The 21663-nt window shown below is 39.3% G+C and overlaps 2 protein-coding genes across 3 annotated transcripts in view; one reads left to right on the top strand and one right to left on the bottom strand.

Moving 5' to 3' along the window:
• The first annotated feature begins 1476 nt into the window (after positions 1-1476).
• On the top strand, positions 1477-14149 carry sim2 (SIM bHLH transcription factor 2). Its single transcript, XM_079355143.1, has 11 exons — positions 1477-1747; positions 7165-7247; positions 8207-8296; positions 8503-8611; positions 9677-9762; positions 10065-10264; positions 10478-10584; positions 11498-11645; positions 11737-11890; positions 12393-12708; positions 13357-14149. Exons 1-11 carry the CDS (start codon positions 1573-1575, stop codon positions 14037-14039), a joined length of 2151 nt encoding a protein of 716 aa, XP_079211269.1. The 5' UTR covers positions 1477-1572; the 3' UTR covers positions 14040-14149.
• A 3400-nt stretch (positions 14150-17549) lies between these two features.
• hlcs (holocarboxylase synthetase (biotin-(proprionyl-CoA-carboxylase (ATP-hydrolysing)) ligase)) overlaps positions 17550-21663 on the bottom strand; it is a 26369-nt gene continuing 22255 nt past the window's right edge. For both annotated transcript variants that reach the window (XM_079355330.1, XM_079355329.1), the window contains 5 exons: positions 21188-21255; positions 20242-20402; positions 19748-19862; positions 18898-19111; positions 17550-17985 (listed from right to left, as the gene is read on the bottom strand). In XM_079355330.1, the coding sequence (XP_079211456.1) occupies positions 17814-17985; positions 18898-19111; positions 19748-19862; positions 20242-20402; positions 21188-21255 (730 nt within the window). In that variant the 3' untranslated portion in view covers positions 17550-17813. The remainder of the gene's footprint in view (positions 17986-18897; positions 19112-19747; positions 19863-20241; positions 20403-21187; positions 21256-21663) is intronic.

The raw sequence follows: 21663 nt of genomic DNA, 5'->3' as shown, positions 1-21663 counted from the left end.
ACAAAAAAACCCCCAACAACAACAACTGACCTCTTCATTCAAATCAATAATTAGACAATACTGCAGCTTAAGTCCAACCCTCCTTATCATTTACATCAATGAACCAGTCATCATCCTGTGAGACATGGTGCTCCTGTCTCAAACTAATAAAGGACTTCAACACTTTGATCTCCTGTAGTTTTTCCAAAAGTTAGTCTTGCTAGTAGGGGTGTTGGAAGGTTTTTGAGCAGAATTTTTTATCAAATGAAATGAGACAGTCAAAGACATTCAGTGTTTTTCATGATTAAGTTAATGCCAACAACCTTATAGATGTATTTTTATTCTTTATCATTTTTTTGAACATGCAATTTATAATAGGCCCCCTCTATTCCCTGACATCCAAGCAATGTCCTGTTGAGGGGCAGACCTGCATCTGATGCTTATAGGTCCTCAGTGCCTTTGCCTCACACAACGAGGCTATCACTCCGCTTTAACATGTTTTTTTTTATTATTATTTTATTGCAGAGTGATTGCATCTATTTTCAAAAGTATTTCAAAGGATATGAATTTCATGGAAGATTTGAAAAGTCCTTTATTTAAAACAATTCAGATTGTCCGTTGCTTTAGGATTAAGGAGGTATTGTAATTGTGACTGATTAGCTAAAATAAATATATGAATAACTGGAGCATCTTTTCTCAGTTAGCTTTGGAAACAATAATGATAACTTGTTCTTAATGTGTGCACATAATTTAAGATTTTAACCTTTCTAATTAAGACCTCATTCTTATAAAATAAGTTATTGTGCGACTTTTAGCTCAGAAATTTGTGTAAGATGTAAATATAAGACTTTCATTTTATTAAAGTATGACTTTAATCTCGAAATCTCAGATAAAAAAATATTTGTACTGTAAGGTTACAAACCACCTGTTTTAGACTTTGGGAAACGCTTTTCTGTTTGTATCAGTTTTGTAGCCTATAATGTAAATAATATGTTCCCTATAGCACGTTTGAATTGGATTGTCTTGACTTGCGTTGAAAGATGAATAGAGAGAGAGGGAGGGAGGGAGGGAGAGAGAGAGAGAGAGAGAGAGAGAGAGAGAGAGAGAGAGAGGTGGGGTGGATGTTTTCAGAGCTTGTCAGTCAGGTCTCAGTGTGCTCTGATTCTTCACACTGATCAGATTTTGATGGATGCGAATGTCAGGATTTATAATCTGAAGAGCGATAAACTGACGACAACTAAATTGACACAGCAGCAGAACAAACATGGACTCCCCGCTGGCTCTTTAAAACTTTTACCGCCTCAGAGGTGCAGGTGAACCCGGAGACTACAACAGGTGAACCCGTGGAGGAAATGTCCGGAGCGGTGGAAGGATGAGATGTGCGGGGCTGCTGACGGGATGAACACGTGCAGTCTGCTCTGATTCAAGGATGAACTTCTCCTCGTTTCAAAAATTAACGGGATAGCCTGTATAATCATAGTTTGTTTCCTCTTTTAAAAGCCTATATGACTTTTTTGTGTTGGTCCGGGAGCGGATGACGGAACTCCGCGCAGATTTTAGTTTCCGCTGGAATAAAAAAATAATAATCCAGAAATGAAGGAGAAGTGTAAAAACGCAGCAAAGACTCGGAGGGAGAAGGAGAACGGGGAGTTCTACGAGTTAGCCAAGCTGCTGCCTCTGCCGGCCGCCATCACCTCCCAGCTGGACAAGGCCTCCATCATCCGCCTGACCAGCAGCTACCTCCGGATGAGAGCCGTGTTCCCCGACGGTGAGCACTGCTTTTCAATAATAGACTATTTTTCATTCAAAAATGTATAGAAGCTATTTAAAGGCCTATATTTATTTTTTATCATGAGGGGAAAAACATGTAGTCTTTGCTTATAGAAATGTGAAGTTTTCTTTTTGGGCCTTTATTATTATTATTATTATTATTATTATTATCATTATTATTATTATTATTATTATTATTATTATTATTATTATGCCTAGTTATCGTGTGGTGTTCAGGCTATAATACATAGCCTATGATTTTGCAGAGAATATAAGGTGACTTATTAAAATATGAAGAAGTGAATTGTTCTTGTTAAAGGTGAACAGCTGGGTTCATTTCTCTATATAAAAGTTTATTAGCCTATAGCCGACTGAGGAGCAGAAAGAAGAACAACTTTTTGAATGAAGACATTTGGTGTTTTCTGATGGTGATAACAGAGTTATATTCCTATAGTAATAATATCCGGTATTAAAGTTTGCAAAGCGTATGAGTGAAAAAAGAGACAGACTGATGGTGCCTATGTTAAATATTGTCGATGTAAAATGAAGCTGCTTCGTTGAGAGAGAAAAACGAGTTTGACATTGTAAGCCTGTGTGCGTGTGTGTATGTGTAGGCCTATGTGTGTTTGTTTGTGCTTCTGTCTGTTTGATTCACTGACTTTTTAATTAAAGTTGATAAGAAATTTATTTTTTAATGATTAACAAATGAAATAAATCTACATTAAAAGCGACAAAAGTATTAGACTACCATTGTCTAACGCCGGATTTTGAGGGGCAACAAAAAACAACAACAAAATAAACAATCAAATGTTTTTTGTCATTCCATTTTTTAAAATAACAAATATAAAAACATTAGCCTATAATAATGGGTCAACGACTTATTTTTGTGTCTATCAAAATAAAATAATTTTAATATATGGTTGGAATCAAATTTCATTTTTTTCAAAAATGATGATATTATTATTAATAGAAATAAAAAGAGTTCAGTGCTCTGTGACATGTCAGTCAGTAAAACAGTCTGTGCTCTTTCAGTGATACAAGCTGCTGTCTGCTCTTAACTCCTCACTCATTCATCATCATCATCATAATGAGTTAATTAGTGTGAACACACACTCAGAGGGCAGCAAAACACACTCCTTCCTTCCCTTCAGCACTCATCAACACCGACACTAAAAGACAGCAGGCCACCCGGAGAGACAGAGCGCCGTGTTCCCGGGCTGTGCGCGAGGCCGCAGCGCTAATGAACGTGCACGCGCTGATTAAAGAAACCAGACTGCCCTAGACCATTGAAACTTATAGATCTTCACCCATTGTAACCACATAAATAACCCAAGTATTAACACCAGTTATAGTTTATCCTGTTGAGTTAGAGGCAGCGCTGTGCTGGACCGGTCAAGGGCGATTTTTGGAGCAGAGCTTTAGGGGGGCTCAGCCTAAAAAAGACCCAAAAGCTCTGTCCTTAAACTAATCCTGTCATTTTACTGAACAACAAGAAACATTGTCCTGGCAGATTTTAACTGAGGATAATCTATTTTACTAGTTTGAGAGTGGGGATGTTTTTAGTATTATATATTTGAAACATCTAAATTCAAATACAGGGATTTTATTTTTTTTATCAGTCTGAAAGTCAGAGACAACCCTTAAAATCTGCACGTGCTTTCACAAATATAAACTTCCCAGCAGGCTTGAACAGTCGGAAATTTTGCATTGTAAAAGAACATTTTATTTGATTGTATTTTCTGTTCTGGTGGTGTTATTTGTTTTTGTGTTGAAGATTAGCAATCCAGCAGGTTTCAGGATGAGTTAGGCTTCAAAGATAGTGATAAGAGTGACTGACACATCACTCAGTTATAATGTGTGACTCCTGATGATTTAATGTATGCATGGATGCAGATCAGACCCGCTGACTGTCTTGTGGTCTTATCTGGATCCTTGTGTCTTGGCTGCCCATTTGTATCTTTTGTGTTGTTGTAATTCACATATTAATTCACTGATCAAACAGAGGGGGGTCTGATATTTTAAACATCCTCATCAGGATGAAATATATGATATAAGCTCAACAAAAGCATATTCACTTTATTCATGTATTCTTAATATGTCAGTGAGATCTAATCTACTGTCAACATCCTAGAATTAAAACAAATTAAATTAAACATGAATGTTAAAAGTGAAATCTGATTATTATAAAATGATGACAGATCATTCATTTGTAATAAAATATAATATATTAAAAATATATATTTTAATGAAGAGGATTTATGAAAAAAGTCAAATATTTGCTTGACTTTACGAGTTTCACTTTTGTTTTTAAACCATGTGTTCATTTTTATTGTTTAAACTGACACTTCCTGTTTTCCTAAAATTCAAAATGTTTGATTCTCATAAAAAGTTTTTATTAAATGTTTTCACAGATTTATTTTTTTAAAACAAGGATGAAACACACAAGCCTCAGCAGAAAAAACGATAAACCTTTTCTCCTACAGCCTTGAAGCTATAGTAATAAAATAGTACTTATAATAATAATAATAATAATAATAATAATAATAATAATGATAATATTCAGACTTAGAGTTGCATACTTCCATTGTTTCCTCCTCTCTCCTTCCTTATGTTATCCTAACTCTCTGACGTTAATCTTCTAAATGAATAGTAGAATAGGAGCTCTGTAAGCCTGATACAGCTTCTTTGATCCCCGATACCTTTGAAAAGCTTAATTTGCTGTTTCTTATGTATTTTTTTATGTATTTGTGGCGTTAGACAGGTTTTCAGATTACAATTTTAGTTTTTATTTTCTTATTGTTTGTTCATTATGAACTATTTTAGCGTGATTATTCATTTAAACAATTTATTGAACTATACCTACTCTACAGCACTTTTGCGACTTCGCACACTCTTTTTGTTGTGTCCAAACTGTTTCGGCCTCGGGCTCAGTGTGGATGAAGTACTTTTTTTTCCCCCATTTGAGCTGTGGTCTGTAAACCTGATGATTTTCTGTCTGTTGTATCTTGATGCATGTTGCAGCTCTCATGTCCTTCAGGATGATAATAAATATGAAGTTGAAAATAATTACTTTAATGAAAGAGGAGCTCAGAAAAGTGAAGAAAATGTTTGTTTAAAATATGAAAACAAAATAATACTAATACTAATACTTAAAGGCACCAATAAATTTATCTCAAATACGTTTGGACATTTTATATGGAAAGAATCTGAACTGTGTTCTTTGTGTATTGAAAAGTGTGTGTTTGTGTGTGACAGTGTGCAGCAGTTTACGTAACAAACAGTTTTGTATGAAGCATTATAAAGCTCTATTGATGGATCTGTAGAGCCTCAGAGGCGACAGCCTGCAAGTTTGACTGTGGGCCTCAGACTTTTAAATGCAGCTCCACTCCTCTCACTTGTCCTCACAAGTATCTATATCTCTGTTTAGCTGTCCGTTGAAGACTACAAAGATACAAATATACTTGAGCCTTAGGCCACTAAGTATCTTACACACAGACATATAAATGTTCTTTTATCATATTATTATTATCTGTGCGGACTGTAATACACCATGAAATAGTACCGACTTCATGTTACCAAATAAGGAAAACATTTTTGTGGGTACTTCGGCTAGGAATGCCCGAGGAGAAAAGGACTTTCTTAACGGAGCTTTTGATTTGAAAGTATCCTCAAATCTGCTGTCCTGATAGCTCAAACCTCATTTGTAGTTCATTTAAAGACATAAAAGTACAATCCTCATATAAATGCACCAATACATTAATGCTATTCTTCCATCAGTCGTTCCATAGGAAGGGAGAGTGACCTGTACATAGTTCAGGATTTCTCAAAGTTGAGTATATTCCCAATCTTTTTCCATACCCAGTTAAGGTGACAAAATATAGGATGAGACCGCGAAAAAACTGGAAAAGGGACATTATAGCTTTTGATACAGGTGCATAAATATTCTTCAATATTACACTAGGGTGGAGCTCTCTCTGGCAGAAGATGTCATTGAGGTGTTGAAGGCAGGAGTAGTGACAGAGTAATAGATTAGGAACAACCAGTCTCCCCAATCCACTTGCCTTTGGAGTTTGGTTAATTGTATAAGTGGTTGTTTACCACCTCGTAGGATTGTGTTACACATTATGCTAAATAAATGAAAGTACTTAATTGGGATGTTGACAAGGAGTGATTGTAAAATATAATTGAATTTGGGTGACACAGCCATTTTTTACAACAATGGCCTTCCCCCATAGTGATCGGTTCAGGGGAAGCCACCTGTGGATATGGGATCTCAGCTTATCAAAGAGGGGTTCAATGTTAACTTCGATGAGCTCAGAAAAGGAGGGGGTAAATGTGTTCCCCAAGTAGGCGATACCCTCAGCAGGCCACGTCAAATTTCCTTTGTGAAACAATTTCCATTCTGATGGCATAAAAAGCCCTTTTTTGCCTTGTCTCTTGGTTTGTTCACAGCTATTTGTGGTGCTAATGTTCAGACCAAGTAAATGTTGTTTTATGTGTCCCATTTCAACTGTATCCGCTGTTTCAGTGGTACGGATTTGAATTTGTGGTATTGGAGGCTGTTTAAATAATACCATAATTTTAGTTTTGGTTAGATTTACTGTCAGGGTCCAGGTCTGGAAGAAAACTGTGCAGAAGATTGAAGCCCTGCTGTAGCTCTTCCTTGGTTTGAGATAGGTAATCTGCAAACACTGGGCTCTCGACTACACTGTGTAACAGGGGGATGTTATGTGTGGAGATGGTTGTCTCTCTTATTGTGACAGAATCAGATATATTTTGCTTCATCTATGCTGCTGGCTCTGTTTTATTCTGCAGGTAGGGACTCAAAATCATGGACTTTACTTTTTTCACATTTGCTCCAGTGCAGCATGAAGTGTGTCTCTGTCTCCACCTGTCTGTGTGGACAGAGCTGACAGCCATGGGCAGTCTGTACATTGTAAACATATTTTTCAGTTTCTCATGACTCAACATGGTCGAATGACCATTTAGAGCCAAATATACAGTAGTTTGTCTCTGCTCTGAGGCCTGGTGCTGAGCCTTAGGATCAGCTGGCTATACAGGACTCTTTTCTATGTACTCCTCTTGGTCATGCAAAGCTTTGTAATGGTACGAGCTGGGGTCACTGGTTTTAGGTGGACATTGTCCTCGGCTCTACATCCATTGTTAAGGGTGTTTCCGTTGACTCTGATGATGACCCAGAAAATCTGAGGGCTCATCAAGGCTGTTTGTTTCATTTTTCAAAGTCTTGATTTACAAGAGGACCCGGCCCTTCACTACTACACAGTACGATGTGTTCAATGATAGATATAGCAACATTGAGACAGATTCTAACAGGTATAATAATTTCTGAAAATTGTTTATGGAATCACAGATTTTTTGTTGCTTAATATGTTTGTGTGTTGACTCTCTCTTTAGGTCTCGGTGATGGTTGGGGTCAGTCTGCTCTCTTCAGTCCTCTGGACAGCATGGCTAAAGATCTGGGTTCTCACCTGCTGCAGGTCAGTCCAGTCAAATGACATGTTTTGTTTTTTCAGTGACAGGATCAAATTGTTGCTCTACTTGCCTGACAACATTTCAAAGAGGATTTAATGACACACAAGAACAGTTTCATGAAGTGTGTGTGGTGTAAGAGCGCTCATGCTTAAGGATACCCTACTCTCTCTAGTGCGGAAACTGGATAGGTTGGCCTCATGTTTTTAAATTGTGAAATAAAAATAATAATTGTGACACTAAAGAGTAAATAATAAAAAATAACAAAATAGTGCTTAACCGATTCTTTATAGAAGAAGACAATTAAGAGAATACAAACAAAGTCAAGGCGCGGTGTGTGTTTTTGGTTGTAGGTGTGGGGAGGATTGGGGAAGAAAGAAGTAAAGTAAGAAAAGATAAAAAATAATGACATGAAATAATCATAATGATGTAGTAATAAGTTAAAAAAAAAATATTGTGTATATTAATGTATTTAAGCTAAACACAGTTTGTTTGCTATTTGAATTCAGCTCTGCCTTTTTTTTTTAAATCAAATGAAGGACCTTCTGGTTAATCTAAGTTAACATCAAACGCACAAAAACGAGTAGCCTTAGCTGGTCCGACGAAGACAAAAGAGATTTTCACACGTTGGTGTGTTATCCTGAACATCCCCTGCCAATCCACCCCTTTCATAAATCAATATAAGTATTGAAATGAGGCCTCAAGTCATTGAATAGCCAAATCAAAATCGAAGAGGCTTCTCAGTGAACATCTCTAAAAGGAACCACAATCAAAGTGAGTGGAGTCTCACTTGGATCTTTAAGATTAGCTTCAGAATGTACTCAGGTAAACAAAGACATCTACGTGTCCTCGGAATTTCCTTGCGCCCATGAACACTTTGATAGAAGCTGAGTAGTGTCAGCAATATGTAAAAATGAAGATGACCGCATCACTAACCTTGTTAAACAGTGAATCCTCTGCCCCTCAGACTCTGGATGGCTTTGTGTTTGTTGTCTCCTCTGATGGAAAAATCATGTACATCTCTGAGACTGCATCGGTCCACCTGGGCCTTTCCCAGGTAAGAGCCCCTGTCTGGCATCACATAGTTAATGTACCTGAGAACAGTTAGAACTAATATCAATGTTTATTTGGGATTAAACGAAAACAGATCTGTCTGAAGGATTCAACTTGTTTCTGTGTCTGCACTGTTGTTATTGGTAGTGCAGCAGGTCTTTCATGAACAGCTGTGTGTGTGTGTGTGTGTGTGTGTGTGTGTGCGCGCAGGTGGAGCTGACAGGAAACAGTATATTCGAGTACATCCACCCCTCCGACCATGATGAGATGACAGCAGTGCTGGGTGTGTGTCAGCCGCAGCACCATCACTTTTCTGCAGGTACGTTGCATCCTCAGTCTTCAGGCTCTCACACACCTTTAGCATTATCTGTCACATGACCTGCTCGTATTCACATGACGAGTGTGCAGGAGAAATCAATGAATAAAAGCAGTCTTTGTTGTCACCATTCAAAATACATCTATGTGTATCTGTTTTAATGGTAATAGTCATGTTTACAGTTACACTCACTTTGCGGCTGACGTTAAACACTGTAGAAGAAAAATGAAAAATGTTAATTATTATATCTTGCGATAAAGCAAGTATACTGCAGTAATTTATAACCAATCAGAAGCCTCTGATGTTGGAAATTAAGTGCAGAAAAAAGGGGCTCTGTTTGTAGGAACCTGCGGCTAGCAGCAGTTCCTCGAGTGTCCACTTGAGGTTGTCTGCCAAAAGTGAGTCGACCGCATAGAGACCCGTGATGTCATAATCAGACAGTGTAAACAGTCAGTTTACAGCCTTGTTCTTGAAAAAAGCGCTTTCTATTCATGACAACTTTATGGGGTGAATTTTTCAATTAACAAATTCATTTAAATTTTATTTGGCCTGTGGCAGGTTTGACCAACAGATACCTATACAGTATCTGTTTGACGTGAGGCAGGTTTCACTGCAGCTTAATTCAAACAATATCAAGTTAGTTTGAGCCAACATTTCCAGAATGACGAGCACCCTGACTGTGTTACAGGTGCTGGGTTTATGTGATCCTCCAAGATTACAAACAAAAGACATGATTACAACAACGACATTAGATCTTTGCCCTACACTGTGTTGCTGTTTAAGACAACATTGATTACAGATAGTAAAGAGGAGGAGCAAACAGCAGCACTCTCTTATGGTCTGGAGATCCTTTTCTTTCTACAAAGAGAAAAGCCTCTTCCTCTTCTGTGTCAGACTCTTCACAGGAGTCAACATGGTGAATATTAGCTTCAACAGTAACTGAGCGAGGTGGCATCTTCAGGTTCTCTAGAGAATAATTATTATAGGTATTACTTTGCTGTACTATATGATAAAATCCAGTGTACTCTTACATGAGTTCTGACTGTGTGATGTGTGTTCGTGTGACAGAGTATGAAGTGGAGCGCTCGTTCTTCTTGAGGATGAAGTGTGTTCTAGCCAAAAGAAATGCAGGGCTAACATGTGGGGGATATAAGGTACGTGTCTCTTCCTCTCACATACACACACACGCACACACACAATCTGACTAATGGTAACTCAGAGGTCTGAAAGTATTCTGTCTGTATTTAAGATGGTCACTATACCTTCTTCTCCTGTCAACGATTTACTTCACTTTTAAACAATTATCAATCGGCATTCTGCGTTTTCCTTCTAACCATGACATGTGTTGACTACACAATATAAACTGTGTATTTTTGCTATTTTAATGCTCTCTGGTTAAAAGACTCTTGTTTTTCTGACCCTGGAGAAAATAACCTTTTCATCGTGTTGTTTTCAGGTAATCCACTGCAGCGGCTACCTTAAAGTGCGTCAGTTCATGATGGACATGGCACTTTATGAATCCTGTTATCAGACTGTGGGTCTGGTGGCAGTGGGTCACTCCCTGCCCCCCAGTGGGATCACAGAGATCAAACTCCACAGCAACATGTTCATGTTCAGGGCCAGCCTGGACTTCAAACTCATTTTCTTAGACACAAGGTAGGACACACCTTAGAGATCCAAGCCAATGAAGCCATGATATAATATCTTTATCATCCCTGGGTCAAATCTAAATATCAGAGAAACCAAAGAAAACGTGTGATTACAAACAGACATGTCATCTCAAACAGCTGAATGATATATGTAAACGTCTAGTTTGGTGATCACTATGAAACACAGAGTCCAGTGATGTCTTTCGATGCTCTCTCTCAGGGTGACCGAGCTGACAGGATACGAGCCTCAGGACCTCATCGAGAAGACTCTGTACCACCACGTCCATGGCTGCGACGTTTTCCAGCTTCGATTCGCTCACCATTTACGTGAGTCCTTTCTTTTGATTCTTTAACTGAGTAGTCTGAGGTGTTTTTGAAATTGAAAGAGACATTCAAAGATGCAGTAAGGATGTTATTTTCAATCCCTGTGACTACATGGAGACACTGCACAGGTGTACTGTATGTTAATTATTCTGATTAACTAGTTAATGCCCTAATTAATATAAAGAGCTTTTATATCACTTTTATTTCAAGCATTATTCAGGCAGCAGACACATCAGATGTGTTATTCAGATCAGGTTTAAGGACACACTTCATTACTATGTGATCACATTTGTGGATCCAAACAACCTCTACGAGTCTGTATGGTATCGTGTTCATGTTGTATTTGATAGTATCTAAAGAAACTGCTTTTAATAATCTACAAGGTGGATGCATGGATTAACCAGCTCTCCTCCAAACCTCCATCGAGTTAGGTTGTGGTGCAGAACTTTCAGAGATTATTCAGAGAGTAATTAAATCTGAAATCTGAACCAAGCAACCAGTGTGTGGCCTCAGACAGCTGTCAGCCTCTGATTAGATTTGCATTTTAACCACTTCTAATAGTCATGTGATTTGCAAAATTCCCCGTTACATGATGACTCTCCGATATCGGTCTGGACACAACTGTGATTAATCCAAGCATAGTGAAACACGGTGGTCTGTTTGTGTTGGTGGTCTGAACAAAGTCGATCATTCAGCAGAAAAAACAACCAGCATAGGAGTTCTCGAAAATGAAAAAGTAAACTCAATGTAGGGAGAACTGGACTCGATCTGTGGGTTCAGAAATATGTCTCCACAAAAATGCAAGTGTTGCTCTATAGTTTATAGTGTCCTTCCTTTCTGATGATGAGATGCTGATGTCAGAACTACCATGTTTCTCCCTCAAATCCTGATCTTTGTTTTTTTTTTTTTTCTGCAGTACTAGTGAAGGGTCAGGTCACAACTAAGTACTACCGCATGTTATCAAAGCACGGAGGCTGGGTGTGGGTGCAGAGCTACGCCACCATCGTCCATAACAGCCGTTCCTCCAGACCTCACTGTATTGTCAGTGTAAACTACGTCCTCACGTGAGTACACTCCCTCGACCTACAATTCTCCATTTCAAAGTTCTTACACAAGTACAAAGGTTTTTAAGTTGACCTTCTCTTTGATGCACAGAGACATTGAATCCAAGGAGCTGCAGTTATCTGTAGACCAGAGTCGAAGGAACAAACCAGATCTTAGTCTCACTTCCTCTCTGGACCACCACAAGCAGCACAGACCAAAAGCAGTCCGGATGAAAACCAGAGTGAGAGCCGCTCCCTATCCTGAGGTAGGACACGAGTCGACTAACTCGGATTCATTTAAAAACAAGAACCTGAATAAAGAATATATTCTTAATATATTATTTAAATATTCCTTACATAATCAAATATTCATTCGCCTGTCATCTGCTCTTGAGAATGTGACTACAGATTTTTTGTTTTTATTTTTCAATTCCCTGCATAATGAGAAGTCTGTATTTTTCAGATTTTCAAAAATTTAGTTATGTAGCAAGTGACTCTGAGGGTCAAAACACAACTTTTTACAACACACAACTTCTCACAAATTAACCCCCAAAAAGAAAACATACTTATGAAAAACAACACTTTTCCTGTTGTTGTATGTTTTACCTGTGTACCTAATAAAAAACAAGTTCAAGAAAAATAAAAACAAAATTTTTGCAGACATCACCACATTTCACTGTCACATCTCAAATATGAAACTTGATGGTTCAGTGAGAGTTATCAAGTGGTCATCCCCATAACTCACTCTGTGCTATTGCATGTTTGCAGCAGGCTAACAGCATCTTCCAGCCAGACCACCCAGGCTGCCCCCTACAGAGGGGACTGTGGAAGGACAGACCCCAGTACCAAGTGACGCCCTGCAGGGAGAAGCGCTCTAGCTTGAGCCCAGAAGTAGGCCAGCTGCCCTGCAGCGCTACTCAGAATCGGAACCTTCATTACACCTACAAACCCAGACGTCCGGATGATCAGAGCCAGCTGCCTGCTTCAAGTCCCCCCTCTCAGTCGTGTCAACAAATCATTGGCTCCCTGAACAGAGTGCCCGTTGGATGGAACTTCAGCCCGCCAGGACCCAACAAATACACCGGTACCCATCCAACCACTTCAAAGTCAAAATAATTAAACCTCAGTAAAAAAAAAAATATTTTCCAATATGTTATCTTACCTAACCCTGTAAACATGTTATATGTACAACAGCTCTGATAATTCCACTACTCAAAGATTGTGTCACACAGATAAGGGTACTTATCACCATTTCCGCTCGGATCTGAAATCAGGAAACAGTGTAGCACGGCTGTTTTGATCAGATTCTGTGAGCATTCCCCCATCCCCCACAATGCATTTATATTAACGCTACCTTAGTCCTTCTGTAGGCCAATGTGGGCATCTTGAACACATTGGTGGTCAAGGCAGCCTATAATAATCTCAGACGAAAGAATTAACATTGGTTCATCAGTACCTGTTGGCGGCCCATCTCATGTTATAAAATAATCAGTTCAGGTGATCTGATCAGTTGGGGGTCATTTGGGGCGTTTCTGAATTTAGCTCCACATTGATATGAGCGCACTAAGTGATGATTAAATGTCAGCTCGTTGGTTGTTCGATGTTTCCCTAATAAGAAGCATGTTTTTAGTTGTATCTTTAAATATGGCAGAAAATATATATTAACATGATGACCTATAGTTTGAATGTTCTGGAGTAATTTTAAGGGTGATTTTTTTTTTTACTTCCTCAGGCCTGGGGATAGCACCCGATCGAAGGCATCCTGATGATCTCTACTCTGATTGTGTTATTAGCACAAACCTGCACCCTACCAAGAGGTTAAAGGAGGAACCCTATGAACACTATGCTCTTGTACACACTGAGCTGTCTGAGGTTTACATACATCCTCATCCTCTCAAGGACGGTAAACCTTTAAACAAGGGCATCCAACAAAATGAAAACTGTGCTAAGGGACCTGCAGGGGACGGGGTCATTTCCTGTCCTATGCTAAGCAGCCTGGCGCAGAGTAAAGGCGAGCACCACATGAGCCAGCCCCTGCCTATGCACCTGGCAATGGAGCAGAGGAGGAGGCTGTGTATGATGGAAGCTCCCAACAGCCATCCAACCAGAGGATATCTTCCACCAGCCGACGGCCCACAGCTGTGTGTGTCCGCCAAAAATCTACAGTCCACGTCGGCTGAGGAAGAGAGGAGGATGAGAACAAGAAGATTGCTTGCTCTTCCAGGCCAAGACACTTTGAACTTCAGTAAAATCTTTGGTAAACATGGCTCCAATTTAGACCCCCATTTCACCACACTTAGCCACAGTGTTCAAGGCAAAGGGACAGCTTCTTACAGCCCGAGCTCATCTCCTGAGAGCCACAGAGAAATCCCGCACTACATTGGAACATCTGTAATCATCACGAATGAAAGGTGACCAATTGCAGAAGTTCAGGAGACTCTGCTGTGATCCAAGATAAGAGCTCAGGAGACTCTCTGGCTCTAAGTCCTCCAAAGGCTGCGCCTGCTCTCTTTCAGTTTGTACTCTTGCAGGAGATATGGACGCCCTAGCTGTAAGCTCTTATATAATATATGCAATGCACCTTTTCTTTTAATTATAATTCAACTCAAACCAAAAAAAGGCCAAAAGACTAGCAATGATTTCAGTCCCAGGATTTGCAGTTAGCTTTTTGTATTAGTCTACACTTACATTTTCATGGAAAGTAATGCTTTTTTATACTTGGTTGTTTGTATGAGTGTCAGAAAACATGAGGTTTCATTTGGAAAAAAATTGTGAACAAAAACAACACATTTTAGTAAATGTGGGTCTCAGCAGTGTCAAGAATTGAGCAGGATGTTTCAAACTGACAGCCAGCGGTCATCTGTAAAATGACGGTTCTCTTAAAAAACTGAACTTCAGGCTTTTTTGTGCATCTTTCCTGTGAAGGGACCCAAAGAATAAAGATTCTTTTTTAGAAAATGTCATATCAAGTAAGAGGATATGGTCCATTAAATTTAATGATGTGGGAGGATGAGAGGCAGTTGTCTACTTGTCTGCTTAGGATGTTGATCTAAAAAGACTTAAAGGACTTGTATTAAGCGTATCCTGCATGGAGAGTGCGTGCTTTGCATATTTGATGCTTGCAGAGTTTGCCAGTCTTGGTCGTGGACTTTAAAATAAAATAAAATATAGTTTCCCATCAGGTTGTAAAATCCTTCTTTGAAGTTACGGAATCAAACCCATGTTGTTTTTCTGGAACCAGAAGTTACCCTATTTGGTTAAGAGGGTTGTGAGTTGCTGGCAAATGCTGTTTATCAATGCGAAACAGTCTGTCTCTGTGGTTAATTCATTAGCTGGTGAATGAGCTTTTAAACAGTTGTGTATCCAATGAAAAGTAATTATATTTGTGATTGTTGCTGAAGAAAATGGTCCATGTATTGTTCGGTGATGGGACCTGACAAGCAGGTGACATTTGGTCTTTAAACTGCACTGAGGGAAGCTCCTCCTGTTATAGTTTAACTGTTAAGACTGTTAGGAGCAGGGACATTTTGGGCTGCTCAGATGAAATGGATGCACATCCCGCAATCTCGACACCCATTACTCAATTGCCAACTTTGTGCAAAGTTTTGCTCAGCACTTCTCACACCTTGTCCTGTGCCTTTCACCATTCCACATCACTACAGGGCCTGAGGAGGGCAGAGCAAGGGAATTGTGGAAGGAAACCTACAGACAGTCCTACGCACAGACTTCTCTGGGTATGACGGGTTCTTGATAACCATCTGGTTTGATTCTTCTGGGCCTAAAGATGCTTTGCACTGACCACAGAGGATGTATTAAGTGTTTCTTAGAGCAAGCAGCAGTAGCTAAGGAAGGAGATTTACATCCCCGCATGTTGATAAGCAGACAACACATTGCAACACCCTTTCTGCAGGTCAACCAGTCAACCATAAACACTGAGTGGTATGACTGTTTTTATGATAACAGAGCAGAGCAGGAGCATCACAAGCTTCCACAGCACTGTGTTAACGTTTGAGAGGAAAATCTAAGGGTGACTAACTTCTTTGGATGCACTATTTATCCAAGAACATATAACTTCATGTATAAGACATTAACACTTTCAGAATAGGGTCCAACAGATTGGGAAGATGATTGGATAAACAGGACACTAAAGAATGAACAGTTCAGTACACCAACCTCTTGATTGAGTTGACAGGTGCAAACCTTACTTGGGTGGAAAATACAATAAAGCTTTTTCCTTAAATTAAAACATCTGTTTGTTACATTGGGCTGTAAAAGATATTTTGAATAAATAGTATACAGACTGCTAAGACTTCAAACCACTAAAAGCACTTTACACTACATGTCAGCATTCAAACTCTCAGTCATTCATGGACTGGCGGCAGAGCTGCCAACCTGCCAATCAGAATCTAAAGAAACTCATCTTCACACATTCAGAAAACGATCACCAAGCTTTTTAAATCAAAAACATCCGCACTTTGTTCCTCTTTTTTTTTTTGCAAACTTTGAGCTCAGCTGTCCTTTACCTGCACTTTTAAAACCTTTTTACTTTATGAAGTAAGGTTACGTTACAGTACCACATCGTCACGCAGCTTGATACCAAAGTGTCTGTAAAATCTGTCATGTGCCAGAAAACAACACAAATAAAATGACCAAACCAAACGTGTCTCCTTTGTATCAGTTAAAATGTACTGATTTTTTTCATGATAAAAATAATTTGTTTAATTGTGTGGACTGTTGAGATGTAATGAACCCCTCTTTCTTCAATATTTAAAGCGATCAAATGATTTGTTTCTTGTAAACGGGTTTGGTCTGTTTGATTTGGATTCCTCTCAGCTTTAGTTTAGTTTATAAGGATTCTCTGTATCTTTATTTTTTTCTCTAGTTTTATTCACATCTCCACCTTCTACTCCTTACATTTTCTAAACTGGCTTGTGCATATAATGCATTTGAAGGGGGATTATTGATTGTTTTGACTTTTTACTGTTAAACTGTGAGGATACAGTAACAGAATGAGGGTGGAATTAAAAACCATACTTGGTCGTCTTCCCAAGATACACAACCTCTTTGAGGAATACCTCTGAGTCCAATTTAATCTTATCCAACACTTACCATTCAAATACAGGAAGTGCTACATTAACAAACAAATGTTAAAGCCTCAATAAGACAATATGTCAGTGGTGAGGCGTGCAAAGGATGCTTAAATATACATATGAGTTAATGTATGAAGTAGATGTTTTTTTTGTAGAATTTACATGAAAGAAGAACGTTAGATAAGGAGGATCATCATACTAACATGTAACAATCAAGTGTCCATAAACCCCGTGGGTGTTTTGGGTTATTGCACAGTGACAGATCTGACACACTGTGACCACTAAGAGTTCATCAGATTGACAGCCTGTGGAAAGAAACCATTGTGTTAATGTCCGGGGAGTGAGCGCTCTGCAGTGATGTTACAGTATGAATCATAGATTAAGGACAGGTTACTTACCAAACCAAACCATAGCATAGTACCTTGCTAAAACATATTCCATAACATTTATTTATTTATGAAGATGATGACAGTTTAATGTTGAATACTGATGCAGCAGTTTGCAGAGTGAAACTGGAAGTCTGTGTATGACAGGATGTTTCCCTTTGATACAAATTAAAATTGGGACTTTTGAACCTACATGTTTGCCATGTTACTTTAACTTTTTTTTTTTTTTAATTACAAAATTAAGAATCACAATGTTTGTAGTTACAGTGGTCGAGACTAGTTCATACAGAAAGGGTAAATAAATTCTATTCTTTTTTTGGCGTGTGTGTGTACACACTTGCTTCATGGCACCCCTTCATATGTCACTGAGCAAGTTAGGGCCAAACCAGTCAAGTGTGGACATGCTCCTTAAACTTACAGTATGGAAGTTTAAAGAAGTGAATGACACGTTTCTTGGTAAATCTTTATTTTTATAACATAAAGATCTGCAGTGTGCTCAGTTCTCATGTCACATCAGGATGAATGTTTTATAATTACAGGCTGTTAGATAAAATGTCTAATCTGTGGTCCCACCATAGTGATGCTACCCTGACATCACTGAGGAAGATATCTCTGCATGTAGCTGCCTTTAAAGCCATCTCTCCTCACTGTAAACCCATAACACGTGTATTTACATCAACTAGAAGAGTCCGTTTTGTTGCAGGGTTTTGGTCCTAACGCTGCTTCATGACCACCAGGTTCCTCAGCATATCGAAGGAGTTCCCATCAGGCTCCACAGAGACCAGGCCTTGCTCCTTACTGTGCACCTGCAGGAATCCATTCTGGTCCAGTCCCACTACGTCCGCCTCCAGCCCATCTTCGCTCCACAGACGTACCTTAGTTTCGCTGAGGACAGAGCATAGAGAGGGAGGTGAATGTGGGCTCCAGGAGACGATAGGAAATCAAATATGAAAACAAACGCACAATACTTTCTGGGGGAAATCTACTAAATGAGGGACACGGTCTCAGTCACTGATGTCAGTTTTAGCTAAATATGAGCAGAAGAAGAGGAAGGACAAAAATAGTCATCATCATTATATATTACAGGCTGCTTCAGGAGACATCGTTGGCAGCACAATAGCTTAAGCATGAAAGTTTCCCTCACTGGTTCCCTTCGCTTCCTCTCCTCTCTCCGGATTCTGGTCGAAATTGTCTTTAGGTTCTGACAAAAATGAATAATTCATGAGCTCAAAAAACAAAAGGTACGCCTAAATTGTAAGCCTGTAAAAACTTTCATGGAACCATGAGATGCATCAAAGAGTGCATTACAGACTTTACATTACTTTATACTATTAATCATAGAACTTTAAGGTTTGGCTGATGTGTTATGTTTTTGATTTAGGTTTAAAACTCTTTAAGTCTTTTTTGGCTTCAAATGTTAAAGCAAAATTCACTTGTGACCTGAGTGTTATATTTTAAACTGCTCAGTATAAAAAAATGGGAAAGATAGATTCTATAATGCAACATGAGCTTCATGCATGAAGTACCATTGATTTTTTTGGTTTATAATGATTTAATAATGTAGTGTTTTCCTTTTAAATTTCCACCAGTAGTGTATATTGAACAATGTTATTTCACACTGTCATATGCTTCTCATAATGTGTAGGCCTACTAAGGAGTGGCCTACTAACTACACTGAACTGATCCAGAATCTGGACTGGGACTCACAGACTGCATACAGATGCTGAATTAAGTTTCTGGTTGTAAAAGAGAATAATCCTGAATCCACAGAGGGGCGGGGGTCTTTAAGGGGCTGACCTGTGGATCCACCTCCTGTAGTATGTGGGCAGCACGGCATCTGGCCCCCCTTCCTGGAAGCTGCTGATGAGGCTTTCCAGGCAAGTGACAGAGCGGGCGATGAGCTGGGGAGAGCTAAGCGGCTGCAGACTGCTGCCGTGCTCGCTGTTGTGACGCTGGATCAGATCGTTAATGCACACTGTGGGGTTACTGTTGGTCACGTTGAACCCACAGCCTGCAGAGACAACAAGGGACAGACTCGTTTTTACTGCTCACAGACCTCGAGGGGACACCTAGAAATCATGAATCAATCAAATCTTTATCTGTATAACACCAAGTCAAAACAAATGTTATCTTAGCAACCTGCAGGCTCGCAGGTATAAAAACCTTACGGCTGTTGCATTGTCTACAAAGTCCCACTCCCAACATTAATCCATCATGAACAGATTAAGACAACATGGATATAAAACTGAAGTTCATGTTTAATAATACATGGACATGCTGAAACAGATTTCAACTGAAGGATGTTTTTCTAAATGATGTCATTAAAGACATTTGTCCAATTATTATTTGAGTTGAAAGTTTCAGTAGACGGGTCTGTAAGGTCAAACAAATCCAGCCAATGAGGGGAGGGTTGAGGAGAAAGCGGTTGGTTGGATGAAAGGTAAAGCTAACAGTGGTGCCGTTCTATTGAATGTCGCTAGAAACAGTCTCGGTGGCTAGTGTTAGCGAGTGTTATAATGTGGGCTGATAAAGCCATCAGCTATTCAGACCTCTTATCGTTTTTTTAACCAGGCTGTAAGACAAATACATGCAATACATGTCATCTCAAAAAGAAAATCTCTGCTCAAAAAGGCTTGTGTATATTTACCTACGAGCAGATGAAAGGTGGATCCAATCATGGTGGACGTCACCAGGACGCCCCCCAGCTTCATCAGGTTACTGTAGTAGATGTCATTGGGCCACTTCACCCTCAAGTCAATGTCCTGTTAATATGATGCACAGTAATAATGCACATGCAGCATCATTCTCTGTAATGCTTCTATTTTTCAACAATTTAAATGCACAACACAATGCACTGATTAGAAAACAAAGAGGTGGCGTAGATCAAACTGTGATCTGCCTGTCATTGTTGAATGTTTAGAATGTGGATTTCTAATAAAGCTGAATGAGGCTCTCGATAGATTTGCACTTGAAACAGGAAAGTGAGAACCGATCCCAAATGATCAGTAGTGATGCATTGTTTACGTGAAGGCTCATACACAAGTACTGTCCACATGTTATATGATCACATGGATGGATGACAGTACAAGGTCAAATCAGGGCCTGATATAAACTGGTACAGAAAATGACGTAGGCTGTTACCTCATATCCAGGAAGTGTGCAAACAGCCTCCACCACAGCCAGAGCAGCCAGGTGCTGGAGGAAGGGGATCCTCTGTCCGAGTCTGGTGCTCAGGTCCACCTGGACCCTCAGAGTGAACATGGCACACCCCAAAGGGCTTAGCCAGGCATTCTTGCCTCGTCCTGCAGTAAACAAAGCAAGAGTCCATTAATATAAGTGGGGAGATAAGTTGCACTGTCAAAAAAAAAAAATTGTTGCCATGGTTTTGAAAAAAGTATCGATAACATTTGATTTTGATTTGTTTAGGATTCTGGTATTGTGATGACTTTAATACAGATGAGTCCGTGTTACCTTCAGTCCCATTCATAACCAGCTTAAAAACCCTCGCACGAGTGTGAACTCAAAGCAAATATAATAATCTTTCTTCTTATTATTTTGGCACTTACTGTAAAGCTATTTCATTTGAAAGTGATACAGAGTGATTATCATTCAATAAAATACTCAGAAACAGACAGTTATGAAGCTGATTGTCTGGTTTTAATATAGAGCCATCAGTATTGAACTGAGACTGTTCCACCATCAGTTCTGAACTCTTCACAGCATGTTAAGCTTTATTAATCAAGTGAAAATCAGTGAAGGATGAATACAGGAAATAATCCCTGCAAATTTAACACCTTTACTCCAATTGTAAATGAATATGATAATTCACATTTAATATACACAATTACTGTTGAACGCTGTCAAGTGTCTTCAACAGGACCACGGTGACGTTTATGTTTTTTCAGGTGGTTTTCCAAAAATCTTTTTTTTTTTTTTTTGTGAGGTTCAAACTGAGCAGGAAAAAAGATGAAACTTATTTGGTTCTGGTCAGTGTGTCGTATTTTAAGAGTGTATGCATCATACATACAAAGTGACATGAGGAAGCGGGTTCAGGTCAAACATTAGAGGTATGTGTACTGGTTCTCACCTCTGCCCTGACTCTGTCGAGCAGCGACTGCAATTAAGCCCACATCTTTGGGTGATTTCAGACCGAGCCTGCGGGAGGATGAGAGGAACACAGAGGCATTAGAACCGGCTTCACAATCATTCTCACTGCGAGCGCATTTCATTTGAACCCAGCTCGTCATTGAGCTGTTGATTAAATGCTGCATCATGTTGGTTGTGCTATGTGTGCACTTCCCCGTCTTCTTGCAATATTTGCCTGTTATCTTCTCACCTCTTTCCGTTTCTGTCTTGAAGAAGCCAAAATGCTTCCACACCTCCCATTTAAATGACGACGCTGCTTCCTCATTTTTTTAAATGTTGCTCTACAGCTGCTGATGCTCACCATATTATCGCATTTTTCTGGTCCCAATGTGAACCATGACACCTTTGAATCGATTTATCACGATAAAATGTTACATCCGTCGATAAACTGTGAAGCAAAGAGAAATACCTCCTGTA

The sequence above is a fragment of the Symphodus melops genome, assembly GCF_947650265.1.
Source record: "Symphodus melops genome assembly, chromosome: 11".
Lineage (NCBI taxonomy): Eukaryota > Metazoa > Chordata > Actinopteri > Labriformes > Labridae > Symphodus > Symphodus melops.
Note: the sequence above shows the minus strand (reverse complement) of the source record. Positions and strands in the feature narration are given on the sequence as shown.

Coding starts and splice junctions, on each gene's coding strand:
- sim2 (XM_079355143.1), top strand. CDS start 1,573: ATGAAGGAGAAGTGTAAAAACGCAGCAAAGACTCGGAGGGAGAAGGAG. Junction 1,748..7,164: donor GAGAGCCGTGTTCCCCGACG/GTGAGCACTGCT, acceptor CTCTCTCTTTAG/GTCTCGGTGATGGTTGGGGT. Junction 8,612..9,676: donor GCACCATCACTTTTCTGCAG/GTACGTTGCATC, acceptor TTCGTGTGACAG/AGTATGAAGTGGAGCGCTCG.